The following is a 24,721-nucleotide window of genomic DNA, read 5'->3' as shown; positions in this document are numbered from 1 at the left end:
AGAAAAACGTTTGATGAATGAAACAGGAGACCAGAGGTAGATTAGTGCTCATGTGATTACAAGTTGTCACGATGTATGTTAAACTTATTTCGCACCGTGCTAATCGGAGGTGCTTGTGACCCGTCCACCTCTGTGCATGCAACACGGTGACATCACGCGACACGCAAAAACCCAACCTCGTTGTGTTATGTGGACCGCTGAAGACTCATGTTTAAGACAAAACCATGAAATGGAACTTTTACCACTGGCACATCTGAATGGCGGAGAACAGAACGTCGCTTCAAGAAGTGTGGTTCTTCCAAATTGCGCTAAGCTTAAATGCTCCGGGCACCACGCAACGATCAGGAACAGAATGAAACAAAATCTTGACACACACCCATTCCAAGCGCTTTATTCGACGAGCATCTCCAAGACAACGAAACACGGAGTAGCGAGAAGGACGAGCCGTCGGCACGGCAGCGATGTGGCAGGCAAACAGCCACTGTGCCCAACGCATCACTTGGCACAAGAACTAGGGCTGGCATCGTGCACACATGAAACTCAGAGGGGAGGTTCGTTAAAAAAAAGAGACATGCTTTGTTTTTTTTTCCTCTCTCCTAAGGCCACGGAATTATTATCATTATTATTATTTTCGTTCCACAATACGGGGGGGAAGAAAGAACAAACCGCGTCGGGAGGTATTTAAATTAAATGGCACGTGCGCGGGAGACACGCGGAACGTTCGGTAAAAAAAGTGAAGGTCGCGTCACTGAACGCAGCCCCCCCTCCCGCTCCCATGTCCCCCCCCCCCCCAATTGAGTTGTCAAGACGTCCCTTTACATGAGGTTTTAACTTTAGAGTATCACCCGAACGCCCATATGTAAAATGCAAAGTGACATTTTCCAGTTGTAAAAATAGCAAAAGCCCTTCCATCGTGGAATTTTAAGCAAAACTAAAATCCGACTTAGGTTACAGTGTAAAGCGGGCTCACGGTGACCCCCAAATAGTGCCGACAGAGTTAAAATAATTACACTTCGTCGACCATTGTATAACCGCAACATTTCTAACAAGTACTTGAATGGAAGTACAACCATTATTTTCCAGGTGATAGGCTATTATGATTGCGATGAAGAACCGGCAAGTAGAATCCACTCCTACGAATTAGGATGTAGGCGCAGCCCTGCAAGTGTTCGCTAACGCCACTGCTGGCGGAAGGGCCGACACCAGGGGGAGCTTTCGAGAGCCCCTCCAGAGGGTACAGTATCTGGCCTGTCGTTTAACGCTGGTCAGACGTCTTAAAAAAAAGTGGGAGTACCCACACTTTACCCCACCGAACGCGACCCGCCGATTGTCTTAAAACAGTTGACCCATTGATACTGCTGGGTGGACAGAGGCGGTGGGCGATTCTAAAAACTGCACCGGTGTGTCAACTGCCGTGCCGGGAGATTGAACCGGCGACCTCTGGATTGCAAGTCCAGCGTGCCAAGCATTACACCGCAGCAGCAGCAGCAGCGTCGCAAATAACGAACACATCTCACTTCAAATGAACACTTTGGCATAATGAGCAAAACACGCCGAGAGGGGATGTCGCTGTTCTGCGCACAAGTAATCTCTGCAACACAAGAGAGCGGTGCGATTTACGATGAGACGCTGCCTTCAACGTCAGCGAAAACCTGCGGCCTTCGGGAGCCTTGGGCCGAGAAGGCCCCAGGAGTGATGCACAAATACAGATGATGAACCAAACAGCAACTCGGTGCCTTTCTTATTTGAGTTGCCAAAGAAGCAACAATTCAAATATAACCAATAAAATACAGTGGCCGGAGGTCCCATCAGAAGTTCTGATCGAGACCCTCAAAAAAACAACCCCAAATATCACCCATCTGCTTGTAATAAAGTTCCATCTAAATGTCCTTATCTAAAACTTGAGTGCCCGGTTCAGGCACCGTTAAAAGGGTGGTGGCGTCGTTGCCACTCGGTGTGCATCATTCTGAAAGCAACGTGCAGTGTTATAAAACAGTAGCGTGAACACCAAGGAGCGTTTTAACCAACGCCGGCCCGCGCTCCAATCGCGTGCCGGCGTTGGTTGAGCTCGGGTACCCGCGTTTAGGTTAACCAGTGATCGCGACCTTCAGAAGCAAGTGCTCCGGCTTACACGCAATCCTCTACCTCTAGAAGATGATTATCACATTCCGTCGTGGGACCAAGTCGAAAAACTAAAGGCACCGTACGCTACAATATAGTTGGTCCAATAAAATATAAACACAACCAAAACCGACTTGAATCTTTGACCCCAACAGATCCCAGGACAATAACGGCACCCGGCCCCCTCAACGGCCGCGAGAACTCCATCTATGGTCCCCCACAACCGCAAACTCTCGCCCTCCGAGTAACCACGGTGAGATGAGCACCGCACTGCGGTCCCAGAGGTCACAATGAGGCTCTCCCCGAAGGAGGAGACAGCGGCATAGTCTGCGGTTGCTCCCCTCCGCCCTTCCGTCTCCACCCCCAGCCATCCCCCACAACGGCGGAGAGGGAAAAGGAGGGAGGGAGCGGGGGTTTTGGCAACAGGGAGATTTAGGCGTTGAGCAGCTCGTGGTCCGAGTCCGTGCGCCCCACGGCATCGGGGTTCCCGAGGGGGTCGAGGTCGGCGAAGAGGCTGAACCAGGCCGACATGTCTCGCGCCGCGGGCTTCTCACCTGGGTCACACGCGCATAGTGGGGTCACACACAAACACAACGGGGTCACACAGTCATAGCGCCGGCCATGTGCGTGTAAGGGTTGGGAGAACGCGGCTCTTTTAAAATGTTGAGTTTCTCGTCAGCTGCGGGGAATTTCTACCTACATGACTTTACCGAAAGCACCAAAGAGTAAAATTTCCATTGAACTCTTTGGAATCTTTCGTGTTAAAATGAGCACGCCAGTTCGCATGCCAAAACGCAGCTCTCGCATAAAAGCGGCCAGCGTCGGGCGGCACACCTAAGCCGCGAAATGAAAAGCGCGTAAAAAAATGGTTGTGTTATTAATTTATATTTTAACAAACCGCGCGGCAGAAAAACACTCAATGCTGCTTTTCCTTCTGATAACACATTACACTTGAGCCTCCTCCCATGTCAAGGACAGTCAGGCGCCCACTCCATCCTCCCACAGCGGCTGTAATTTTATCTCGGCACTGCACGGTGGGCATCGCTCAATTCCCCCACGCCACGTTTCCATTCCTCAGTGTGCCGAGGGGCGTGCGTAACGCACACACACACCACTACACACACACCCCCACCACACACACACAGACCGCCACACACACACACACACCACTACACACACACCCCCACCACACACACACAGACCGCCACACACACAACACAGACCGCCACACACACACACACCGCCACATGTACGAAGACAAAGATCCCCCGTATAGCCTGAACAGACAGTTGGGGCAAGTGCTGTTAACGAGCACCTATGAAGGTCAGAACGGCACACGAGGGGGTAGGTGGTCAGCACCACGCCTTTGTCTCCTGAGTGACAATGTTTTTACACATCACACCAGGTACTCATTTGAGGCTGAGTCGACCTACGGGAGGCCCAGGACAGGTTCAGAAAATCGTCACCGATGTTGGCCGTGAGTGGGAATCAAACTCTGGTTGTCAGGTTCGTAGCGCAGCGCGTAAACCGCTACACTACCACTGCCCATAAACACACACACCGTCACACACGCACTGCCACACGCACACACACCACCACATACACACCACCAAACACACACCACCACACACACCGCCACAAGCAGACCTCACATTTCGCTGAATGCGAAATCGTCCAGGATTATTATTTCTCTTAATGTGTTTTTTTAGTTTTTAGGAGAAATTCTGCAGTAAAAACAGACCCATCGTGGTTTCATTGAAATAAGTGCCTTATTATGGGCGCGCCACAGCCTTGGCTGGCCCACTTTCTCTCGACAGCCAGGCTAATGCATCGGCGGCTGGGCGTGTTTAAAATGAGTCCAGATATAAAAAAAAACATCCAGGTAGGTAGGTAGGTGCTAGATTTGGACATTTCACGAATCAGTGCCAAGCAGAGGAAAAAATAATGAACAAACATACATACGATGAACACAGGGAACACGATCACACCGGCCGCATAAGCAGCTTGTGCACCGCTTTGCGCGCTGCTTGGAGGGCACAACATGTTCCAGTTCATGAAACGTATATAACGCGACATTAATGCCTATAACGCGATATTAATGTGTTGGGCCTGGCCACCACAACTGTTGCCAACAGAGTAGGCTTCGTGTTCAAGTGTCATTTTCCCACACCCCTTCCCCACCGGGACAGGAAGTTAAATGATCCACATCTGCAAGGACGTGGAAGGGGCAGGATAATCCGAGTTGGAGAAGCTCGCGTCGCGGCTTGGCACGGGGAGGGGAGGAAACACGCCACCAAGGGCGCAGGCCGGGCTTATTACTACGCAAAGTTGCACGTGTGTAACGCAACGACGTGGAATATAATTTTCCTGAAACGCAAGGGCACAGACGCAAAGGGCACAAATCCCGAGCCAGACCACTGGCTCACACCATGCTGTTCCTGCATGTTAACGAGACGTCTGATTTGAACTATTTAAACTATTTTACCAGGTAAGGCCCACTGAGCTCTATAGCTCTTTTTCAGAAGCGACCTGGCCACAAATGATAGCTCAAGGAAGTGGATTTGTCACGTGGAAATTTATAGTAACCAAATACTCGAAATGCAAGTTTAAAAAATGTTAAGGGAAAAACCAGAGCACCCGGAGAAAAATCCGCGCGACCACGCGGAGAGAGACATGCAAACTCCAAAGATACAGCAGGCATCAGGGTCAGGATTCAACCCACGACCTCCTGTATACCTAGGGAGCTAGTTAACATCTCGCCCACTGCAGCATCCTAGGATGCACGAGTGTGCACACAAGGGATTCACTTTTCCATTTGCCGCACGATCCCCCTGCGCCATTCTCTGTTGAGAACGACAAGCATCCGCGTCCGCTGGGAGCGTGCTCGTCTAGCGGTTCCTTCGCGCGTGCGTGCATGCACACGCGTGTGCGTACATGCACGCACGCGTGCTTGTCTGGCGACGCGATCGCCCCCGGAGCACTTTCATTTGTCTCGCCGCCTCGTTAAAGAGCCCCGCGCCGTTATTGCAGCGACACGTGAGTAACGCTTCAGCATCCCCGACGCTCCGCGAACACGGCCAACGCTTAAGATCCCCGGCTTGAAACGGACTTGGCAAAACTCTCACATTGAAGATGTAAGTATTAAACCAAAAAATGGAGAGAAAAAACTTGCGAATAAGGGTGCAGCGGTGGCACAATGGTTAACGCACTGGAGATTTTTGTTCAATTCCCAGCCGTGGCTAACATCGGTGGCGAGTGAAATGTGCACCGATCCTGGGCCTCCCCTTCATCAACTCGCACTGAAGAAACGTGGTGTCGCATGTCGTCTAACAACCCCGATGACTGACACGGTGTGGGGAGGCCTTCATCTAGCAGTAGATTGACAAAGGGCAGAAAATAATTATTAAATTACTCTGTAAAATAAATCAAATCTGCCCACAGAACCCCCAGGAGTACACGCAATTACATATGGGCTGCATTAGAGGTCCATAATGCATCTGTGGAGGCACAGAGGGAAGGGCGCTGTTTCCCAATCGTTAAAGAATCATAATTCGGTCGTTATTCGTTGTAAACGTTGCTGTTCCGAGCACCTGGGGAACCAAGTGGCTGCCACGGCCCAGCCAAGCGCCCCGCAGTTGCGCACTGAGTCTGTAATGAGATCTTTTATGCTCTGTTTGCAAATGTAAAGTATGCCATAATGGCAGTGATTTCCAGAGCAATATTTTCCAATTGTCTTTTGATGTTACAATAATACAAAACTATTCCCAACATGGGTTCCTTTTCATGGATGCTGCACTGATGGGGAATGCGTGGAAGTGAGCGAGTACGCGCACGCGCACAGGATTGCGTGCGTTTGCGTGTCGTACACACACGTGTGCCCATAGAAGCCAAGTGTGTGTGTGCGTGTTTACCCAAAGTGACATTTCATCCTATTCGGATCATGCACAATCACATTTCCCCCGAAAGTTCTGGGCAAGCGGCAGGTGCCAAGGAAGGCACGGGCCGGTGACACCGACGAGCGGTAGAGCCCAGTCGCCGTTTGTTGCAGAGGTTCACGGTTCGAATCCAACGGCCGCCCTGGTTATTGCTGCGGTGCGTGCGTAAACTGTAAAAATACTCCGCGCCGTCTACTTCACAGTGGATGCAAAAGATCCCGTGGTGTCAGTCACAAGAGTAGGCCATTGCACCCCCTTGCTGTGGTACACATTTTTCAAGTTAATCAAACTACCAACAATTTACTCAATTAGAATTACACAGAGCAACCAGCGACTCCGACTGCAGAATCATTGGTCAGGACTCTCCTCAAAAAAAGAAAGGAAAAAAAAGTCACGAGACTCAGCGAGGCTTTCCTGTATAAACCAGTACAATAATCAAGGCTCAGGTGCCGGTGCTGGGGTAGGCCTTGAAGGTAGCGGCACCTTTTTTTGGCTGCGGGTGCCCCGGTGGGGCCGCCGGTGGTGCGAGAGGAACGTTGAGTTCGGTGCCAGGGCCCATTTGCTCGTGTCGCAGCGCGTCCCAGCCTGCCCTTGCACGCGTCGCACCACAGCAGCGGGACACGGTGTTTGTCAACGGTGAGTTGTCCGCCGAAGAGAACATTTATTTACAACTACTTTTTGTGTTTAGTTTGTTGTCCTTCCCCCGCACCTCCGATTAGCATGGTTGGCTACGTACGGTGCGAAAGAAGTTCAACATACAGACATACGTACAAACGTACAAGAGAAAGGTCCATGGCACAAGCTCCCTCCTTCTCGTCTGACCCCACTGGCATCTCTTCACCAGGCTACACCACACTCCGTACGGAGGTTCTCACGCCACGACTCGGGAAAGATGGTTGAGGTGGCTTTCACTTGGCTTAATCAACAGTGCTTTATAGTTGACACCATATGAGTTTGTCACACCCAGGATGCCTGCTACTACTACTACTCTGGTACACCAAGTCAATTCATGAGTATTTGTCAGTGGTAAGAGTGGTTAATTGTTCACAGCTTCTGCTTGAACATAACTGGCAAAGCAGTCCCTTTTATTTTAACCCAGGACATTACGAGCGAAGGGAGAGCATGGAGGTTACCTTACACTCAACTGTTCCCAGTTGCACCGAATGGCCCCAACATGTTCATTGAGGGCTCTTGCCAATATCACCTGAACACATGGCAGCATTTGTTCTACAGCCCACACACTGCTGAGGATACTTATAGAAGTCAAAACTGGTCTCGTGTGTCCAGTAAATGGTCCAAGATGCTTGAACAAACGTTGCTGTAAAAAAATAATCCAGAAGAACCACCGGCTAAATTGATGTAATTTCTAGTTGTCAATTATGAGACACACCCTCGTCTTTATTTATGTATTCCCTACTTTCTTGCTAACGTACACCCACGTGCCTGAGAAATCACCTCCTCTCATTACTCCACACCATTGAAGGAACACAGCTCGACTGCCACGAGACCACGCGCTGCATTACTGACCAGCACGGGAGCGCGCAAGGGCAAGGGGGGTGAGCAAACCCACCGGAGACAGAGCGGCTGTAGTTCATGTCGAGGAGCTCCGATGGCAGGAAACCCCCGCCGGCGCCTGATGGGTCCATCGTTTGAGCCGGGAGGAGAGAGGTCAAGCCAGCCGTGCCGGTGACCTGGCCTGGCAGGCCGGGCGCCAACGACATCAGGTTATCGCCACCACCGCCGCCACCGCAGCCGTCATCGCCTTCCCCGCTTTGGGGCGGCTCGGCAGGCGACGGCATGGGCCACTGGGACAGCTCGCCCCCGAACACCGCCTGCCATGCCGAGCCGAAGTCGGCGTCGGACGGGGCATTCATGATCTCGTTGAGCAGCGCCAGGTCGTCCTTCTCGCCGTCCTCGCCCTCCGCCACTTCTCCCAGCTCCGCCAGCAAATCTGTCGCACGGCACACGGCGAGCTTAGGGAGGGTCGACCGACGATCGAACGAACGCGGAGAAAGATGGCGAAAGCGAGGGCCGTTTTTTTTTGGGCCAACTTGGCGAGCACATCTCACGGTCGTGACAATAGCTCAGAAGCTCATATTTTTTTGGACAAATATCAAGGGGTTTTGAACTTTTATTTAAAAGGCTTAAGAAAACCCCACTGCCAGAGGAATCATCAGATAAAAGTAATGAAAAAATGCAAATTTAATGCAGTGTCGGCATTAAATCTGCCTTCATCCCCGGCGGAGAGAGACGCTAATCCTCGCCGAAGCTGCTGCATCTCTGTTACAGACCGAGGCGTCGCGTCTCCATCCATCACGCGCGTCCCCCGTGCCCGCCACCGCCACAATCGCCGCTCCTGCCGGGCCCCTTTCCAGGTGCCACAAACCCGGCGCTCGGCAAGCCCTAATCCTGGAGCTGGGCGCTCCCCTGCTGGGCGCAGACTCATTAGCATGCAGCCGTGCCAAACGCCCGGCTCGGAATGCCGGCAGGGACAATGCCGCTGACAGATCTGCAGACTGCAGTAGAGACCCTTTATATAAAGCGCCATTCTGTACACTAAAAATTACTCTTGAGAAGGGAATAGAAAAAGGAAAAAATCTTTCAAAAGCCAAGGTTGGCACGAAATAACATTTCAAGTCGATAACGTAAAAAAGCCCTTTTTGATTTCTTTTATTCGATTACGTTTTTTTTTCCCTTCTGTATTTTTATATCGGAGATAGATGTTGATGAAATGTTATCGCATTACCCAGCAGGGCCTAATGTTGGCGGCTGACATTCTGGTCACAGGCGCCGCTCGAGTGCAGACAACCATTCTTTCTGACCAATCACATTAAGGCGTGAGCGGCTGTCACACTCAAGAGGGGAAACTGCCGCGTTAATATCGCCGCTAGGCCACCATCAAATTAACACGCCGGTTGCCCACTCAAACTCAAAGAGGGCCCCCCTTTAAATGACCCAAAAGCATCGTCTAGTCGCTCACAGCGAGGTTTTCACATCCAGCACTGAGGCTGGGCAGGCGGCACATTGCAGGAGCGTACAGCAAATCGGCTGTTGATTTATCAACACGCAACATTGAGAGTGCTAACTCCTCGTATTGTAAGTGGGTTTCCTCAACGTACTCTAATTTCATCCCACCAGAAGTATAACACTTCTTAAAACGGAACTGACCTAATATCCAAATGCAGAACCCTCTTGAACACGAGTTTTGAGACTCTGTAAGCTTTTCCAGGATAATTGAAACAGCATGAATGTTGTTACAGAATCACATCCTGATAAAATGGCCAAAGCTATTGGCTGTGAGGTTTTGCCCCATCGACTCGTGAAGGAAACTTCGGCGTGGATTTCCAACAACAACCAAAATCTGCAAAGGAGGGACGACAAATTTGGAAATTCAGAACTGAAAACCACCGGGCACGTCCCATTTAGTCCCAAGCAAGAGCCAGCAAGGACTCCACGACAGGTTGCGGACAACGGAGCCGAGACGCCAGCAGCAGCAATGGTTTAAAGTGCAGGCATTGCGCCACGTCGGGCCAACGCGGTTTAAAATCAATTCCTCCCCCAGCGCTTGCACATTAACATTTGTGGCTGTTGCCACTTGAGGACTATTGTTACATGTAATTGATGCTTGGTTACTCATTAATAAAGTGAGATTACTCACCGTGATTATTTTAGAGCCACACATTTTCTAATCATCAGCTACTGAGCTGTAGAGGTGTCAGTGCCCCCAACGGCTTAATGAAGCATAAATTATCATGTTGTAAAGAAATATAATCATTTGCACAACAGATAATAAATCAAACGCCTTTTATACAAATGCAAATAACACTTTTTAAAGCGGAATTTTGGAAAAAAGAAAAAAAAGGCGATGAGAGAGGAGATGATGAGAGCGTTGCTCTGATCTAAGAGGTTGCATGGAACTGTGCACACAAGAATCCACAAGGTGCATGCGTGGGGCCATTAATGTACCGCCTCCTCCTCCACCTCCCAGACTGCCCCACGGTGTTTACAAGACATCCTTTGAATGAGTCATGAGATTATAAATGTCAAAATTAACAAAACCGGCATCAGAGGATGACGTGTTCTAGTTTCAAACAAGCTTTTGAAATAAACAAATATAATTCCCACTTTGTTTTCGGAAATACTAATCCCTAAAGGTCATCCTGGCACAGCGGTTGGCGTGCTGCGCTACGAACCCGGCAACCTCGAGTTTTATTCCGGTCACGGCTAACATCAGTGGCGAGGGATAGCTGAACCAGTCCTGGCAGCAACCACCCCCCCCCTTCACCAGCCCGCACCGACAGCATGATCAGGAACGGTTAAACAACCCCCATGAAGGGACTATAAATTGTGATCCATCAAATGAGTTATATTGAGGTGGGAGCACCTCTGACATTTGCCTGCAACCTGACTACACAGGCTTAGAGCAAACGCTCCCAGGAGATCGTTTCATGTGCACAGCGTGTAGAATGCAAGGGAGAGGTGCGATTCCCGGGAACCAGAGGCGGAGCGGGACCCCCTCTGGCTTCCTAGGGATGGCTTCAAAGCAGAGGCGGTGGAATGGTTGCAGCACCTACTGGCCGAGAGTGGCGAAGGATTCTACGGGGGTGCTAATACTACAGGGCGCCGGACGGTGCCCACTGCACTCACCCAGCATGTCACTGTTGCCCAGCTCGGCCAGCAGCACTGCAAGCACAACGTTATCACCAAAACGCTCCAACGCTTGCCATTTTCTAAGTTTAGTTTTTTTTATTTAAAAAAATTCATAATCCTTGAGCCTTCATATGCGAGAGAGGTTTCAACTCTGGTGTTTTGAAACTGTAATTTTATTGTAAAATTAGCAATTATAATTTTAATACGACTGTAAATTTCCGCGGTCGTGCTGTATAATAGCATGTGTTTTCGGATTGTGCCGTCATGGTGTTCAGTGTGAGCTGAAGGAACAGGAATTGAAGAAGCTCCCAGCACGAGGTGCGAAGCGTCAGACATCGTGCTGAACAACACCAGTATAACCAGACTAAGATGAATTTATATCGTGCAAAAATATTACAAAACAAAAAGCATCCCAAGACACTAGAGAAAAGATAAACGGTACGGAGATAAAAATTGAAAACATTTAATAAATATGCAAGGCTACCGTAATCAAACAACAATTCAGTGTACCTTCACGTGCCAAAAAACACAACAAAATTATACACATTTTATTTTTTCTCGTTCTCTTTCATACCTGCATTGGCATGTCCCATCTGCTCCGAAGTCATGCCCGAGTATCCACCCTCTTCTACACGAGGAAACACCACCATCAGCCATATCAACATCAACACCGCAGTGAGGCCTTCCCCCTTAGGGATGCTCCCTAAAGCTCACAATAGACTCAGGACATTTTAAGGGGCAATGATTGCCAGCAAAGATTGTGCTACGAACTAAGCCCGAGTGCATCATGGTCGCAATGGCTGCTTTGTAGGCTTGCCATGTCCATCTAAATGCTCACAAACAGCCCTCGTCAATCCACCTCTGAATGAAGGCTTCCCCACGCCATACTTTATTTGACCATACTTTACCACGCTGGTCAGTGTGGGTTGAAGGTGATGCAATTAGACATCGCAGCAGAGTACACAACAGCAATAAATTTGCCGCACTGACCTCTGTTGACAACGCAGCACCTCAACAGCGAACAGTAGAAAAGTTTGGTGCTTGGTGGTCACCCATCCAAACGCCATCCAAACTCAACCCTGGCTTATGCTCCCGTGATCTGACAAGACCGAGCGTTTTCCGGGGTGATTTGCCCATTATACAGTTGTTATTGCGGAGCGAGACAAATCCAAGCGTGCCTCGCTAGGCAGGCGCAGGCAGCTGTGACGCACCGACCCTAAGAAAAAGACCTGCCCGGCGAATCCGTTGAAAGTATTCAGGCGTTACCTTGGCCGCCGGCACTTTCGGCAAGACCTCCCTCGTCGAGAGAAACCAGCCTGGCGGCGGGGGGGGGGGGGGTGACAGAAAACAGAGGGGTGTCACGATTGCGAGATGTTAAATACCTCGCCTGGTATGCTAGGGGTTGTGGGTTTGATCCTGACCCTGACGCTTGTATATTTGGGGTTTGAATGTCTCTCTCCCCGTTGTCGCGTGGATTTTTCTCCGGATCCTCTGGATTTTCCCTCTACACTTAGAAACATGCATTTAGAGTATTTGGCTGCTGTACATTTTCACGTGAGAAGCCACTTGCATTGGGATTTCATTTGTGGCCAAGTTGCTTCTGAAGAAGAGCTATATAGAGGTCAGTGGGCCTTACCTGGTAAAATTAGAAGTTACATTTTATGGTCACAGAAGCTCGGGTTGCACTGCTAGGCAGACACTGAGCGGCAACATTTATAACGCATCCGTCACCACAGTGTTATCTTTGTTGTTGCAAGACGGGCCACGCTAGCACATACGGGAAGTCAAAACACAACAAGCTTTGTTAAAAGTCCAAAAACAAAAATGTTGCCAGATTTGCGTGTTTGTTTTTTTCCTTATACCAACTGCATCTCCTATTATTTTTCTTCACTAAAGTAGGATCCAGATGCGAATCAATCCCTCCTCACCAAGTCGAGAAAACTGCAGTTATTAAGGATAATTATACGACTTTGTCGATCCACTGCTGGACGAAGGCTTCCCCACAATGTGTTAGACATGGGGGTTGTTTGACCATACCTCACCGTGCTGATCAGTACGTGTTGGTGATGGTGGGGGTGGCCCAGGATTGGTTCAGACATCGCTAGCTAATCAAGTTAGGCATAGCCGGGAATCATACTCGCGTCACTGGGCTCATAGTGCAGTGTTGTTAACCACGGTGCCACCCATCCACCCATGTTAAGTATTGACCAGTAATATTGTTTAAATATTGGGGCTTTTTTTTATTTTGCATTTGGATAGAGCCTGGGTTAAAGCCCATTGAAACCAACAGTCTATCCTTTAGAGGAGACCTGCGTTGAAATACCAACAGCAAATACGGCAAACAAATTCCAATGTGTAAACAATACCAATGGATTCAGGCTATGGCTATAGTGGGCATGAATTATGCAGCACTGTTATGAAATTCCACGGGAAAACGTAACTACAACCACTGGGGATTCGAAACAATCCCGCACCCTCCAATTAGCACGGTTGGCCACGTATGGTGCGAAATAACTCCAACATACATCCAATCAACTTCACGTGAGCAAGCGTGGCGATGGTTGCGGTGAGCAGCGGTCACCACCGACTCGGCCGCCGGTGGCGGTCCGTGATTTCAGTGACCGGTTGTGCCCCCCAAATCAACACTCGTGTGTGTGTGTCAGGGGAGCGTCTCTTGGTCAAACATACGTGTCAATGTCCTGGCCATCGCCCTCCTTGTCCTCTCTCTTGTCCGCATCTTCCTCTGTCGGATTCTCAGACAACTTCTTCATTGGGTCCTGCAAGCTCTGCAGATAGACAAATGAACAGCCATCACACGTCAGCAGTAGGCAGGTGTAGTAGTAGCAGTGTTAGTAGCAGGACTTTGTTTAAAACCTGACGACAAAATTACCCAGAGTGTGCCCAATCTAATCAGAATCTCAGAAGTTAAGCAGGCATAAGCCTGAATAGTGCTTTTATGGGCGACTTACCCTCAATCACATTTCTTATGATCACTGTTACATTGTTTTTATAGCATTATTTTAGTAATTTCTAGAAAGGTTTAGTTTAGCCCGATTTTTTTACGTAGTATAGAGTTACACTTAAAATTGTAATCTATATTGTAGTATGATTGTAATTGTGATCTAACATCAAAATTAGATTTATTGTCCATTTTTGTAGGCAGCATAAACAAATGGTGCTTTTTCTGGAAGATTTTATTGTTTTTGTAGGGGATGTTTTCAATTTGCGTACAGTAAATTTTAAATGTAACTTGTAATTTTATTGTTTGTTGTGGTTGCACCCGAATAAAGAGCCGAAATGGCTCACAGGGTTATTACAAATAAATTAAACTGAAAACTCATGAAATCCGGGCTACTCATCGAACGGTTACCCAAAGGTGGGAGACACAAATAAATGCTATAAAGACACATCTTGCCGTAACAGCCTTGCCAAGATATGCCCTCTCAGGCAATGCCACCATCAGCTGTTTCTCCCCTGACAGCTACCCTTCAAAAAATGCAAATGCAATGTCTCTGATATCTACCCATCAGATTCCACACTGTTAATAAAATACTTGTGAAGCCAAGCGCATGCAGGGAAGCATTCCACGATGCGTGCTTACGCATGATTTTTTCCGTACTTCTTTACAAAGCTGGGTTTAATATCCCTCGTGTCGGTGTATGGGTTTTAGGAATTGCGTTAGGAGTTCGCAGCAAGGGTTACGCCATTGCGGGCATGCCGGGTTGGCACCTTGAGGGTGGTGAACTCGTACGGCTGGTATCCCTTGAAGCAGTCTTGTACCGCAGACATCATGGAGGCCGTCTTCTCCCAGAACTGCAGAAGTGCACTCTGAGAAGCAGGAGGTATCAAAGCAAACAACGTTAAACCGAAAATAAAACGTCGAGCATGAGCGGACATTGATTTCTTTATGCATGTTAATACAAAAAATAACCTCTTGCAATAATCTACTTCTTGCATTTGCCATCACTGGTCGATATTCAAATGGCTCGACCAATAGATTGGGCACATCACATGGGGATCAATCATCCTTTTCACTCTCCCTGCCAACTGCCGCTGTTAAGGGGCAGCTGATCTGCAGTGTGGACAACTGTGCGTTGGGCTGCTTCCGCAGTGACATGCAGTCGTGGTGGTGCACAAACCAGCACAGTGCCAAATCAGTGAGCCAAATCGGCCTAAGTCAGATATCAGTCTATTAAGCGTCATCCAAGGCGATCTGGCCGACTGGAGCTTGTGTACAAGCGCAACAAGTGTAACCGATATCACTGCACAAATGACACCCTGTTTGTCATCATGAGTCAGTCAATGAGAGTTAAGGCCTATTTAAGGGAGTGCAATTCTACCCTATGCCCCCTAACCCCAATCCAAAAAACCCTTGTCCAAGTAGCTCTTACATATTAACATTAAGTCACTAAACAACATCATCATCAATGAGCCATGGTAAATCCACTGCTGGATGAAGGCCCTCCCTAAGCCGTCTCCATCTCTGAAGATCCTGCAATGTAACAATCCGCCTGGCACCTGCGTGCGAGCCCATTTCATCACCAAAACCCCATTCATCTTCTTTCCGTGATCATAGTCAGAGGGCAAAAGAAAAACGCAATGGATTGCTTTTGGCACGCTGACCGTGGGATATCGAGGCTCGACCTGCCTGTAGCCTCACAGAGACTCCCTCGGGAGATGAGGGAGTCTCTGCAAATTGAAGCTTCCCTTTGTTCCCACAATGAAACCATCACAAAGCAAATCGCTTCAGCACCTCCACAATCCCAGGGCTCACGGATGATTACATCAAACTCACTGTCCACTCTGCCTCAGGATCCAAGTCTCTCACGGCGCCAGCGATATTATAATCTTTACGCTTTAAAACGAAGGTTCAAAGTGTTTATGCATTAGCTTTGTCCGTCCGTAATGAGCGGAGGGGGGGGGAGGCAGGGCCTGGGCAATAACGAGGAGATGATAACTCTCCTTAAGATGGTCCAATAGGAATGAGGACATAGTATAACGTTGTGTTGCTATAGGAGACTTACCTTATTGAAAACCGGCATCATTGATCAAAGGGTTATTGTCAAAAAGTGGAGCCAGAAATCAAAGCCAATTGGCTATTTGTGTTTTCGTCGGGCTAATTAAATATTTCCATGACAAACGTGTGAAGGGAGGCCATACATAATCCATGAGTATGCAATCATTTTTCCTAACTTGTTTTTTGTCATGTGCACACATGCAATGCCGACTCAAAAAAAGAATTCCTAATCCTTTCAACGCAGACGATGTTAGCGTGCATATATGTGTGTGGGTGCACATTTTTGCTCATGCGTACGTATAAATACTTCTCTAAGCGTATGTGACTATAAGGAGCGGTGCTTGACAGTGTGTGGAAATTCGCATGCGCTTTTCTGTGCAAGATCCCCAGTATAGCCTAAACAGACCGTTGGGGCAAATGCTGTTAAGCGAGCACCTATAAATGCCGGCACGGCATACAAGGGGGGTGGGGGGGAATGTGTCGCCAGCACCGTGCCCAGCCACTTGTCTTCCTAGTGGCGATGTTTACACGTCGCACTAGGTACTCATTTGAGGCTGAATCATCCTAGAGGAGGCCCAGGACTGGTTCAGATAAATGTCACCGATGTTGGCCATGAGCGGGAGTCGAACTGGAACACTACCACTCCCCCACAACCGCGTGTCTGTACAAAGGAGGGAGAGAATCTTAAATAGCCGTGGTCCCTCGTGAGCAAGTAAATAGAAGGGAGGGCAAGGGGCAGGCACAGGGAGAAAAGACACCACTAACATCCCCATCAGCCCCACGAGGAGCAGACAATTTGGCTTTCAAGTAACATCCCCTCTTAATGTAGCAGCCACAACCGACTCGCACGCCAATTGTACAGCCCTTTATCAATCCACTGCAGGATTAGGGCCTTTCAATACCATGCGGGTTGTGGATATCTCTAACTATAATTCAAATTTGAAAAAAAAAATTACATTGAAAACTCGTTTCTTCTGAACTGCCTTTTGTGTTTAGTTTGCTGTTCTTCCCCCGCACCTCCAGTTAGCAGGGTTAGGGGTAGCTACGTACAGTGCGAAAGAAGTTCAACATACATACATACACCATGCATTTGGTCAGTGCTGGCGAGGAGCATAGACGTTGGGAGCATGACAACAGTGAATTTTACTGCACTGCCCCCTCTGCTTACCAAGTAGCTCAACAGCAGCCCTGTGGCAACCGGCTGTCTTAGGCACGGTGGGTCGCCCCGTCCCAGCACTAAGATCTTGGCTCAACCCTGCCTAGCTTCCGAGATCTGATGAGCTCGGCAGCATTCCAAGCGATATAGTCACCGGCAATCTGAATACATGGGCGCCACGGTGGCGAGATGTTAAATACCTCGCCTGGTATACAGGAGGTCGCGAGTTCGATTCCGACCCTAACGCCTGCTGTTTATTGCCCGTAGTCGAGTGGATTTATCTCTGCGTCCTCCGGCTTTCCCCTCCACATTTAGAAACATGCCGCTTCTGAAAAAGAGCTATATAGCTCAGTGGGTCCTTACCTGGAAAAATACAAAGTTGAGTTTACTTTAAGTCGGGGGGGGGGGCATCAACTATGCAGATTTCCACGGCTACGAGCCACACTACCTGACCACGGCACCAGGGCTGAAGCGCATTGGCGGCCGCTCCTCACCTGGTAGGCGGTGAGCGTTGAGGAGAGCAGGTTACAGCGGCTCGCCCCCAGCAGGTCCACCTTCTGGCACACGTCGTTGGTGAGCTTGTCGAAGCGCATCTTGCTCGCTCGCACCTCCCCCTGCACCTGCAAGAGGGGGAGAGCGCGCACGAGAGGAGTTCACCTCCGAGGGCTTTGAGCGTGGTCACGATCGGTGACCCCGATCGGTCGGAAGGTGGCTCCTCAACGTTTTGCGCGTCAATGGTGCCCGTTTTGCTCACGTCACCCGCGAGATAATAGCAGCTTCAAAACAAGACTAATCTGAGGTGGCCAGGTGGCTCAATAGGCTAATCACTGCGTCGGAGCACGTAGCGGGCACTGATGAGACCCGAGGTTCGAATCTGAGTTTTCAGCTGCTAGTGACGAACCAGGGTAATTAAACATGGTGATTTTATGGTCTTGATCTGTATTCTGTTGACTGAATAAAAAACATGAAGACAAAAAAGAAAATCAAAATATTTTCTATTTTTCAGTGTCATTACCCTGTGACCAGCGTCCCTACAGCGCGGCATGTGAGAAGGACCGCAACCTCTCGTGTAGATAAGTGGCGACTGAAAAGACCTCAGAAGTAATTCTCTGATGTCACCTTCCAAAGGCCATTCTCAAATGTAGGGCGAGATACACTTGACATGTAAAGATCTTCATCTCGTTACGTGATGGTGATTCCGCAATTTGGAAGATAAATTTGTGGCAAAACAAGTGATTCAATGATAAACGACAGTTATTTGAAACCTAAAAATATTCAGGTAAATCTGGATTTTTACAGTGTGCTGTACATTTAAATTGGACTCTGTTTGATTCTGATTAACGTTAAACACATACAGTATAAATAAACCAGTTATATCATAATTATAGTCCTGAATATGACTACGTGTCCGACACAAAGGGAGGAAGAGACGCGGAATTTGAAATGTTTTGGTTGGCACTGTGTGCTATGTTGTAATATGCTTTTCTTGTCCAGTTAAACATCATTAAAGTGACACTGTGCCTTGCCTCGTGGTCATTTGTCTGAACGACATTGCAAACTCCAAAACTTTGTCCGACACAGGGGACTGTGGTTTAAAAAAAAAAGACAAATCTTCTCCGAGACTGGAAAAGAAAGCCAGCTCACCTGAACATTTATCTCACATACAACACGTGAACCCCACTCAAATGACTACGTTTATAGTGAATGCACGTACTGTAAATTTTTATTTAGCCTGAAAGCTCAACAGTAGAGCGAGCGGCACGTAATCTTAAGGTCACAAGTTCAAAATCCTGATTGGGGGTTGACAAAACCCATCATCCCCTCCATCATCCAAGGAGGTGCCGAGTTGAGCCACTCTGAGCAGGAGCCTCGGTCTTGAAAATTTGTTTAAAATCTGCCAGGCAGCGAATCACATAGGCATCCCAAACTGAGTCTTCATGCGCATCCCAGCCAGATCGCAAAACTGGGCACGCATCAGTGTTTGCTAGGGATGATGTCATCATTCCAGCAACACCAGCCAATCAGCTGCCAGGAAGACAATTCTGATACACAACATGGCTGCCGTTGTTGTAATAGCAGGCCTTGTGCAACATGGATGCCTTGATGCCATCGCTCCAAGCGTTGTCAGGCTGTGGCCGAGGTAAGTTGCATCTTTATATTATACGTGTTTTTTAAAGTGATAGGAGTGTGATTTTGTGCATTTATACATCTATCGTGTGAACAGTCTGTTCAAAGGCTATATTGAGAAACTTTTTATTTATCTGTTTGTGACAGATCATGTTTGTGTGGGAGGAGTATTTGTAGTGGATTGTGCACACGTGTTTGTTTTGGGTGTATATTTGTGAGTGTTCATGTGTGTGCGTCTGCATGTATCTGTGGGGGGGGGGGGGTGTAGCGGTTAGCGCGCTGTGCTACGAACCCAGCGACCCGAGTTCAATTCCCGCTCACGGCCAACACCCGTGACGATTATCTGAACCGGTCCTGGGCGTCCCCTAGGTCGACTCAGCCTCAAATGAGTACCTACCTAGTGCAGTGTTTAAATATCGCCACAAAGGAGACAAATGCAGTCGGGCATGGTGCTGGCCACCCACCCCCTCGTGTGCCATGCTGGCCTCCATAGGTCCTCGCTAACAGCACTTGCCCCAACAGTCTGTTAAAGCTATATGGGGGATCTCTGTATTTGTGTGTTTGTGAGAGTGCGCGTGTGTGGACGAGAATAACGGAAGACTTAATTAAGAGTGGTCCCGCCTGCCTCTACGTTCATGAAATTTACGCAATTCCATTCACGTAAAATCCATAGGGAATCGGAGAGAGGACAAAGTCTTGGTTTACGTAATATATGGAACTGCGCAATCCGTTGGATGCTCAGGCCCAAGGTTTTTAACTTGCTTTCTTCCAATTGCAACTGTACCAGACAATTTTATTTATTGACACAGATATCCAAACGGGTTGCCAGCCAGGCAGGCAGACGGGCGGGCCGCACCTGCCGGAACTTCTCGAGCTGTTTGTAGGTGTCGGGGTCGAGCTCCTGCGAGACATCCTTCATCCAGAGCAGCGCCCCGCGGTACTCGGTGCGCGCCTCCTCCATGCGCTGCATCGTGAGCCATGTGTCGGCCACGGCGCGGCAGCGGAACGTGTGCACGTCCTGGTAGAGCCGCGACAGCGGGTGGCGCAGGCTCAGCCTGAGGCGAAACATACGATGCCATATCAGAGATGACAATGTCATCTGTAATACTGAATGGTCATCAAGCAGTGGACAGAACGTGGACAATGGTGGCGATTGAACATGTTTGCGCACTCGCACACACGCGCAGCCACACGAATATCCCCCCCTGTAGACATGTAGACTGTTGGGGCAAATGCTATCAAGTCCAGAGCAGCATGAGGGGATGATGTCGCTAGCACCGTGCCCATCTGCCTTCGTCTCCCAAGTGCTGAAGCTTACATACCACACCAGATACTTAATTGAGACCGGGTCGACACAACACAACCATACTAACACATGCACGCTCACGCAAGACGCGCACTTCCGTCTGCCAAACCAGTTTAAAAAGGCAACAACAACCGGCGATCATGTGTTTATGTTTCCCCGAGAGAAAGGCAAGATATATCTTCCCTCGGTGACTTCAAGCGAAACCTTGAAGGTTCCAACCAAAAGCCTTTTTAATGTTTCAAAGCAACTGTGAACAGCACTGAAGCAGGAGCCAAAGCGCACAGACACCCACACAGCCTGGTCTCCCGTGGTCATAAAACACAACAGGCGGTCGGGCAGTCGCCCACCTCAGCTGGGAGGAGTAGCAGAGGTTCTTTCCAGTGGCGTGCATGATCTTCCCGGCTCGTGTCTTGTCCTGGTTCCCCTGCTGCTTGAGGAATCGGCCCATCTCATTCTCCTCCTGGGACAGAGCTGGCACACAGGAGGTGGTGCGTGCATTACCATACAAAGACAAAGAGCCCCCGTATAGCCTGAAAAGACTGTTGGGGCAAGTGCTGTTAGCGAGCACCGATAAAGGCCGGCACGGCACAAAAGGGGGTGGGTAGCCAAGCACCACGCCCGGCCACCTTTGGCTCTCTAGTGGCGATGTTGACACATTGCACCAGGTACTCATCTGAGGCTGAGTCGACCTAGGAGAGGCGCAGGACCATATCAGATAATCGTCACTGGTGTTGGCCGTGACCGAATCGAACTCGGGCACCCGGGTTCATAGCGCAGCATGCTAACCGCTACACCACCGCTCCCCACACACACACACCCCGCCTTGAGCACAGACATCTGGTAGGACGGGCCAAACAATGTCACGGCTGCTTCCTCGGCAAAGGCAAGGTTACAAATGGCATAGTAGTAGGAGTAGTATTGCTAAGCAGTTGCAGTTTACAGCCCTTTGTCAAACCAATGCTGGATGAAGGCATCTTCCCCAGGCCATGCGGGTCATGGAGATTGTTTGATCACACTTCACCACACAGACATGTCTCCTGGTCAGTTATAAAGGCCACCAGTGTGAACAACTCACCACACAGCCTCTTCTGGTAGCGCTCCACCACCTTCAGGAGGTCAAAACAAGTCCTCTGTATGGAGTGGAAGACCTGAAAATGAACGCACAATCTAATGCAGTCATGCAAACTGCCGCACCACTGAACCTAGAGCGGGGTCAAAGCAGTACGTTTTTTTGCTTTTAGCAGCAGTCATAATCCAGTCGATGACTACTCACGGAATTGTAGTCAGGCCAGTGGATTTCACGAAAGAATTATCTTAGTCTAATCGACTAAAGCAGTCTAACAATTACCCCACTCTCAATTATTAAATGTTGGTTTCAGGGGATTATAATTCCTCGCACCGAATTGTAAATAATTTTACACGCATACATTGCAACTTACCATGTTTAGTGTTTCTCAGTCCGATAACGTTAACTCAATTTATCGCAGCCTGCATCTTCATTCAGTCGTTAATTTCGTCTCGTCAAGTCACACTTTGGCAGACAGTGGCCGTGGGCAGTCGTCAAGCTTAACGATTTCTGTCCACTCATAGGCATCGCTGACTGAAGTAAAAAAACACTTTGTTGATGAATATGTTTGTCGCTACTTTTGTCAACTAAATTAACACAGGGCGAAAGGGTTGCTCAGACCTCCAGCCGGATGTAATTGGCGACAGCCGAAGTTTCCAGGCAAGCAAGGCGTGCTCGCTCGTGAGAGAACATGTACAACTGTGTGTGCCTATTTTATAAACGTCAGCGGACTCTTTTACGTGGCCTAGGTTGTAAACATGACCCACCCGCTATAATCGAAAAAATCAATGCTAATAACATACGGAACAGCCACCATAACTTTGCACACTGAGAGGAGAACAAGCAGGGCTTGCATTGAGACATATGAATGTATCAGGCCATGTACATAAGTACAAGTATCACCCTTTGTCAATCCACTGCTGGATGAAAGCCTCGCCATTCCATGTCTGTCATGGGGTTGTTTGCCCATACTTAATCACTCTCATCAGTGCTGGTTGGCGAATTGAGGGGGCACAGAGACACGGACACATAGAAGTGCAGGACAACAATTAATGTTGTTGTACTACCAACGATGTAGCCAATGTAACCGCACGACTTATACACCTGTAGTGTTGATACTTAAGTGATCCGAGGGTAAAAATACTCGCGCAATCTAAGGGTATACAGTGGTACCTTGGTATTACCATAAGAACCATGATTTACTGACTTTTAAAATACCATTTCATAAAAAGAAATTACATTTTACAACGAATCTCAATCTACGACTGAAGGCCTCCCTATGCCATATCGGCCAAAGGGGTTGTTTGTATGGATGTTGAACTTCTTTAGCACCGTAAGTAGTCAACCGTGCTAATCGGTGGTGCGGGGGAAGGACAGGAAACTAAACACACACAAAAAATTATCCATACTTCACCGAGCTGTCGGTGCGGGTTTGCGAAGTGGGAGGGGACCGATTCAGATATCAAGGACTGGTTCAGATATCACTCGCCACTGCATTATAATGGATCCAGCTAGACACAGGTCAGGCTGGATGTCATTTCTAGCCAAAGCAGTAGCAGGAGTGGTGGCGGCAGCAGTGTTCCTGCCACGTGGCTCGTGCAGCGGCAAGTTTGGCATGCCCCTGCGACTGACCCCGAGCTTGGAGTCGAGAGCTGCATCTCCGGCCACCACGTGCGCGTCCTCCTTCTTGCCCGTGGCGCGGATGAGCACTTGCTTCGTCCTCCAGAACTTCTGCTGCACCTTGTTCACCACCGAGCGGTCCTGGCTACGCACGTGCCTGTCGTAGGCCTCGCGCGAGTAACCCCTGTGGTCAACGAGGCAAGGCGGAGAGAAGGGGCGAGGGTGGCACAATCTCGTCATGGAGCATAAACCATCACGCAAACTCCGGTCATCTTCGCAGCGGCTTTTGGCTAACCATCGAACATAGACGGTCACTTCATCCCGAGCTTTCATATGCGTTTCTGAAACTGTTTGGAATGCTCTTCCTTCCAATATTAGGATGGCACTGAAACTATGCATTTTAAATCTACATTTAAAACTAATTTTGTGTTTAGTTTGTTGTCTTTCCCCCGCACCTCCAATTATCACAGTTGGCTAAGTACGATGCGAAATAAGTTCAACATATGTACAATGGTCGGTCATGCGGTGAATAAATACAAATTTACTGAAGATATGGACACCATCTGAAAGTTATACCAACGTGCCTCTCTGCACCATTAGGCATGGGGAGGCCTCCTTCATGGGCTCGTATCAGTATGACCGCAGGTGAAATCGTCAGCAGGATATGCTCTGTGTGTAGGTGAAACCTAAATCTATTGCCCGAGACAGTTTTTAGCAATAATTCACAGTCCTTTGTCAGTCCACTGCTGGATGAAGACCAGACGACATTGTGAAGGCCATGGCAGTTGTGCGACTACATTTCAGGAGACTAGTCAATGCAAGGACTAATTGCGACATCGCTCACCAATATTATAAGCCACGGTCAGGAATAACATTTAGAACGACACAGTGTGCTAAAATCAAGAGCACAGTGTGCTATATTTACAAATGGCTGAAACCGGTGACCTGAGCGATTTGCCCCAATTTTGGTAGTGGAAATGGAACAATGTCGCCAAATGTAGTGGCGAAAATTTTCATTCATCAACATGGGAATCTAGCCCTAGACCAGTAGTGGCATAGCATGGTTGGAATGGGCCCTTGGTGCAATGAAATTGGGTCCCCCGTCCAATTTCTCGTTTCTTCATAGCCCACCGCCATGGGCCCCGAAAGCCAGCGAGTCCCAGTGCAGTTACACCACCTGCACACTCGATCGCTATGCCACTGACCTGGTAGTTTTAATTTTTACAATGAGCACATACGATCAGGGCCATCTATAGGGGAGGGGGGGCGGGGCAAACCACACTATGCGGGCCACCCGACGCCTTTAAACTAAACCAGAAGTATTACATCTGACACCGTGACGTTGAGGCCCGTGGGCCCCCAAAGCGCGGGGCCCGGGGCAGTCACGGAGAGATGAAACAAACTCGTCTTCAAGTGCTCGGTGGATAGTTACACCGGAGGCGGTGGTTTGGGAAGGCCTCCGTGCAGCAGTGGATTGAACATGGCGGATGATGATGACTTACTGTTCCATTATGATGGATGTCCCGTGTCACTCGGCCGTTTTCTTGCGAGCGTTACCTAAATGCAAATCACCTGCAATGACACGAGGCGTTATTAATATTCAATCGTGTTCGCGAGTTAATAAGAAGCCCTTGCAGCATTATTCTGTCATCAATGTAACCAGTACGTCATCGTACAGAAGACACACGCAACATATGGTTAGATGTATTACCACATTAAAATA

At 48.9% G+C, this 24,721-nt stretch overlaps 1 protein-coding gene across 3 annotated transcripts in view; it reads right to left on the bottom strand.

Moving 5' to 3' along the window:
• Positions 1-365: 365 nt before the first annotated feature.
• The window catches only part of ICA1 (islet cell autoantigen 1), a 25,701-nt gene continuing 1,345 nt past the window's right edge, over positions 366-24,721 (bottom strand). The window contains exons 2-15 of one of the 3 annotated variants that reach the window (XM_061554888.1): positions 24,501-24,570; positions 23,011-23,182; positions 21,388-21,460; positions 20,660-20,783; positions 19,863-20,061; positions 17,374-17,499; positions 14,436-14,534; positions 13,395-13,492; positions 11,973-12,022; positions 11,281-11,334; positions 10,704-10,739; positions 7,627-8,007; positions 6,540-6,647; positions 366-2,675 (exon numbers count right to left, since the gene is read on the bottom strand). In XM_061554888.1, the coding sequence (XP_061410872.1) occupies positions 2,554-2,675; positions 6,540-6,647; positions 7,627-8,007; positions 10,704-10,739; positions 11,281-11,334; positions 11,973-12,022; positions 13,395-13,492; positions 14,436-14,534; positions 17,374-17,499; positions 19,863-20,061; positions 20,660-20,783; positions 21,388-21,460; positions 23,011-23,182; positions 24,501-24,508 (1,650 nt within the window). In that variant the 5' untranslated portion in view covers positions 24,509-24,570 and the 3' untranslated portion in view covers positions 366-2,553. The remainder of the gene's footprint in view (positions 2,676-6,539; positions 6,648-7,626; positions 8,008-10,703; positions 10,740-11,280; positions 11,335-11,972; positions 12,023-13,394; positions 13,493-14,435; positions 14,535-17,373; positions 17,500-19,862; positions 20,062-20,659; positions 20,784-21,387; positions 21,461-23,010; positions 23,183-24,500; positions 24,571-24,721) is intronic. The other 2 variants (XM_061554889.1, XM_061554890.1) reach the window with 2 other exon arrangements.

The sequence above is a fragment of the Lethenteron reissneri genome, chromosome 20 (genome assembly GCF_015708825.2).
Source record: "Lethenteron reissneri isolate LAM-NWPU_2019-01 chromosome 20, ASM1570882v1, whole genome shotgun sequence".
NCBI lineage: Eukaryota > Metazoa > Chordata > Hyperoartia > Petromyzontiformes > Petromyzontidae > Lethenteron > Lethenteron reissneri.
This window is presented reverse-complemented; position numbering and strand designations above follow the sequence as displayed.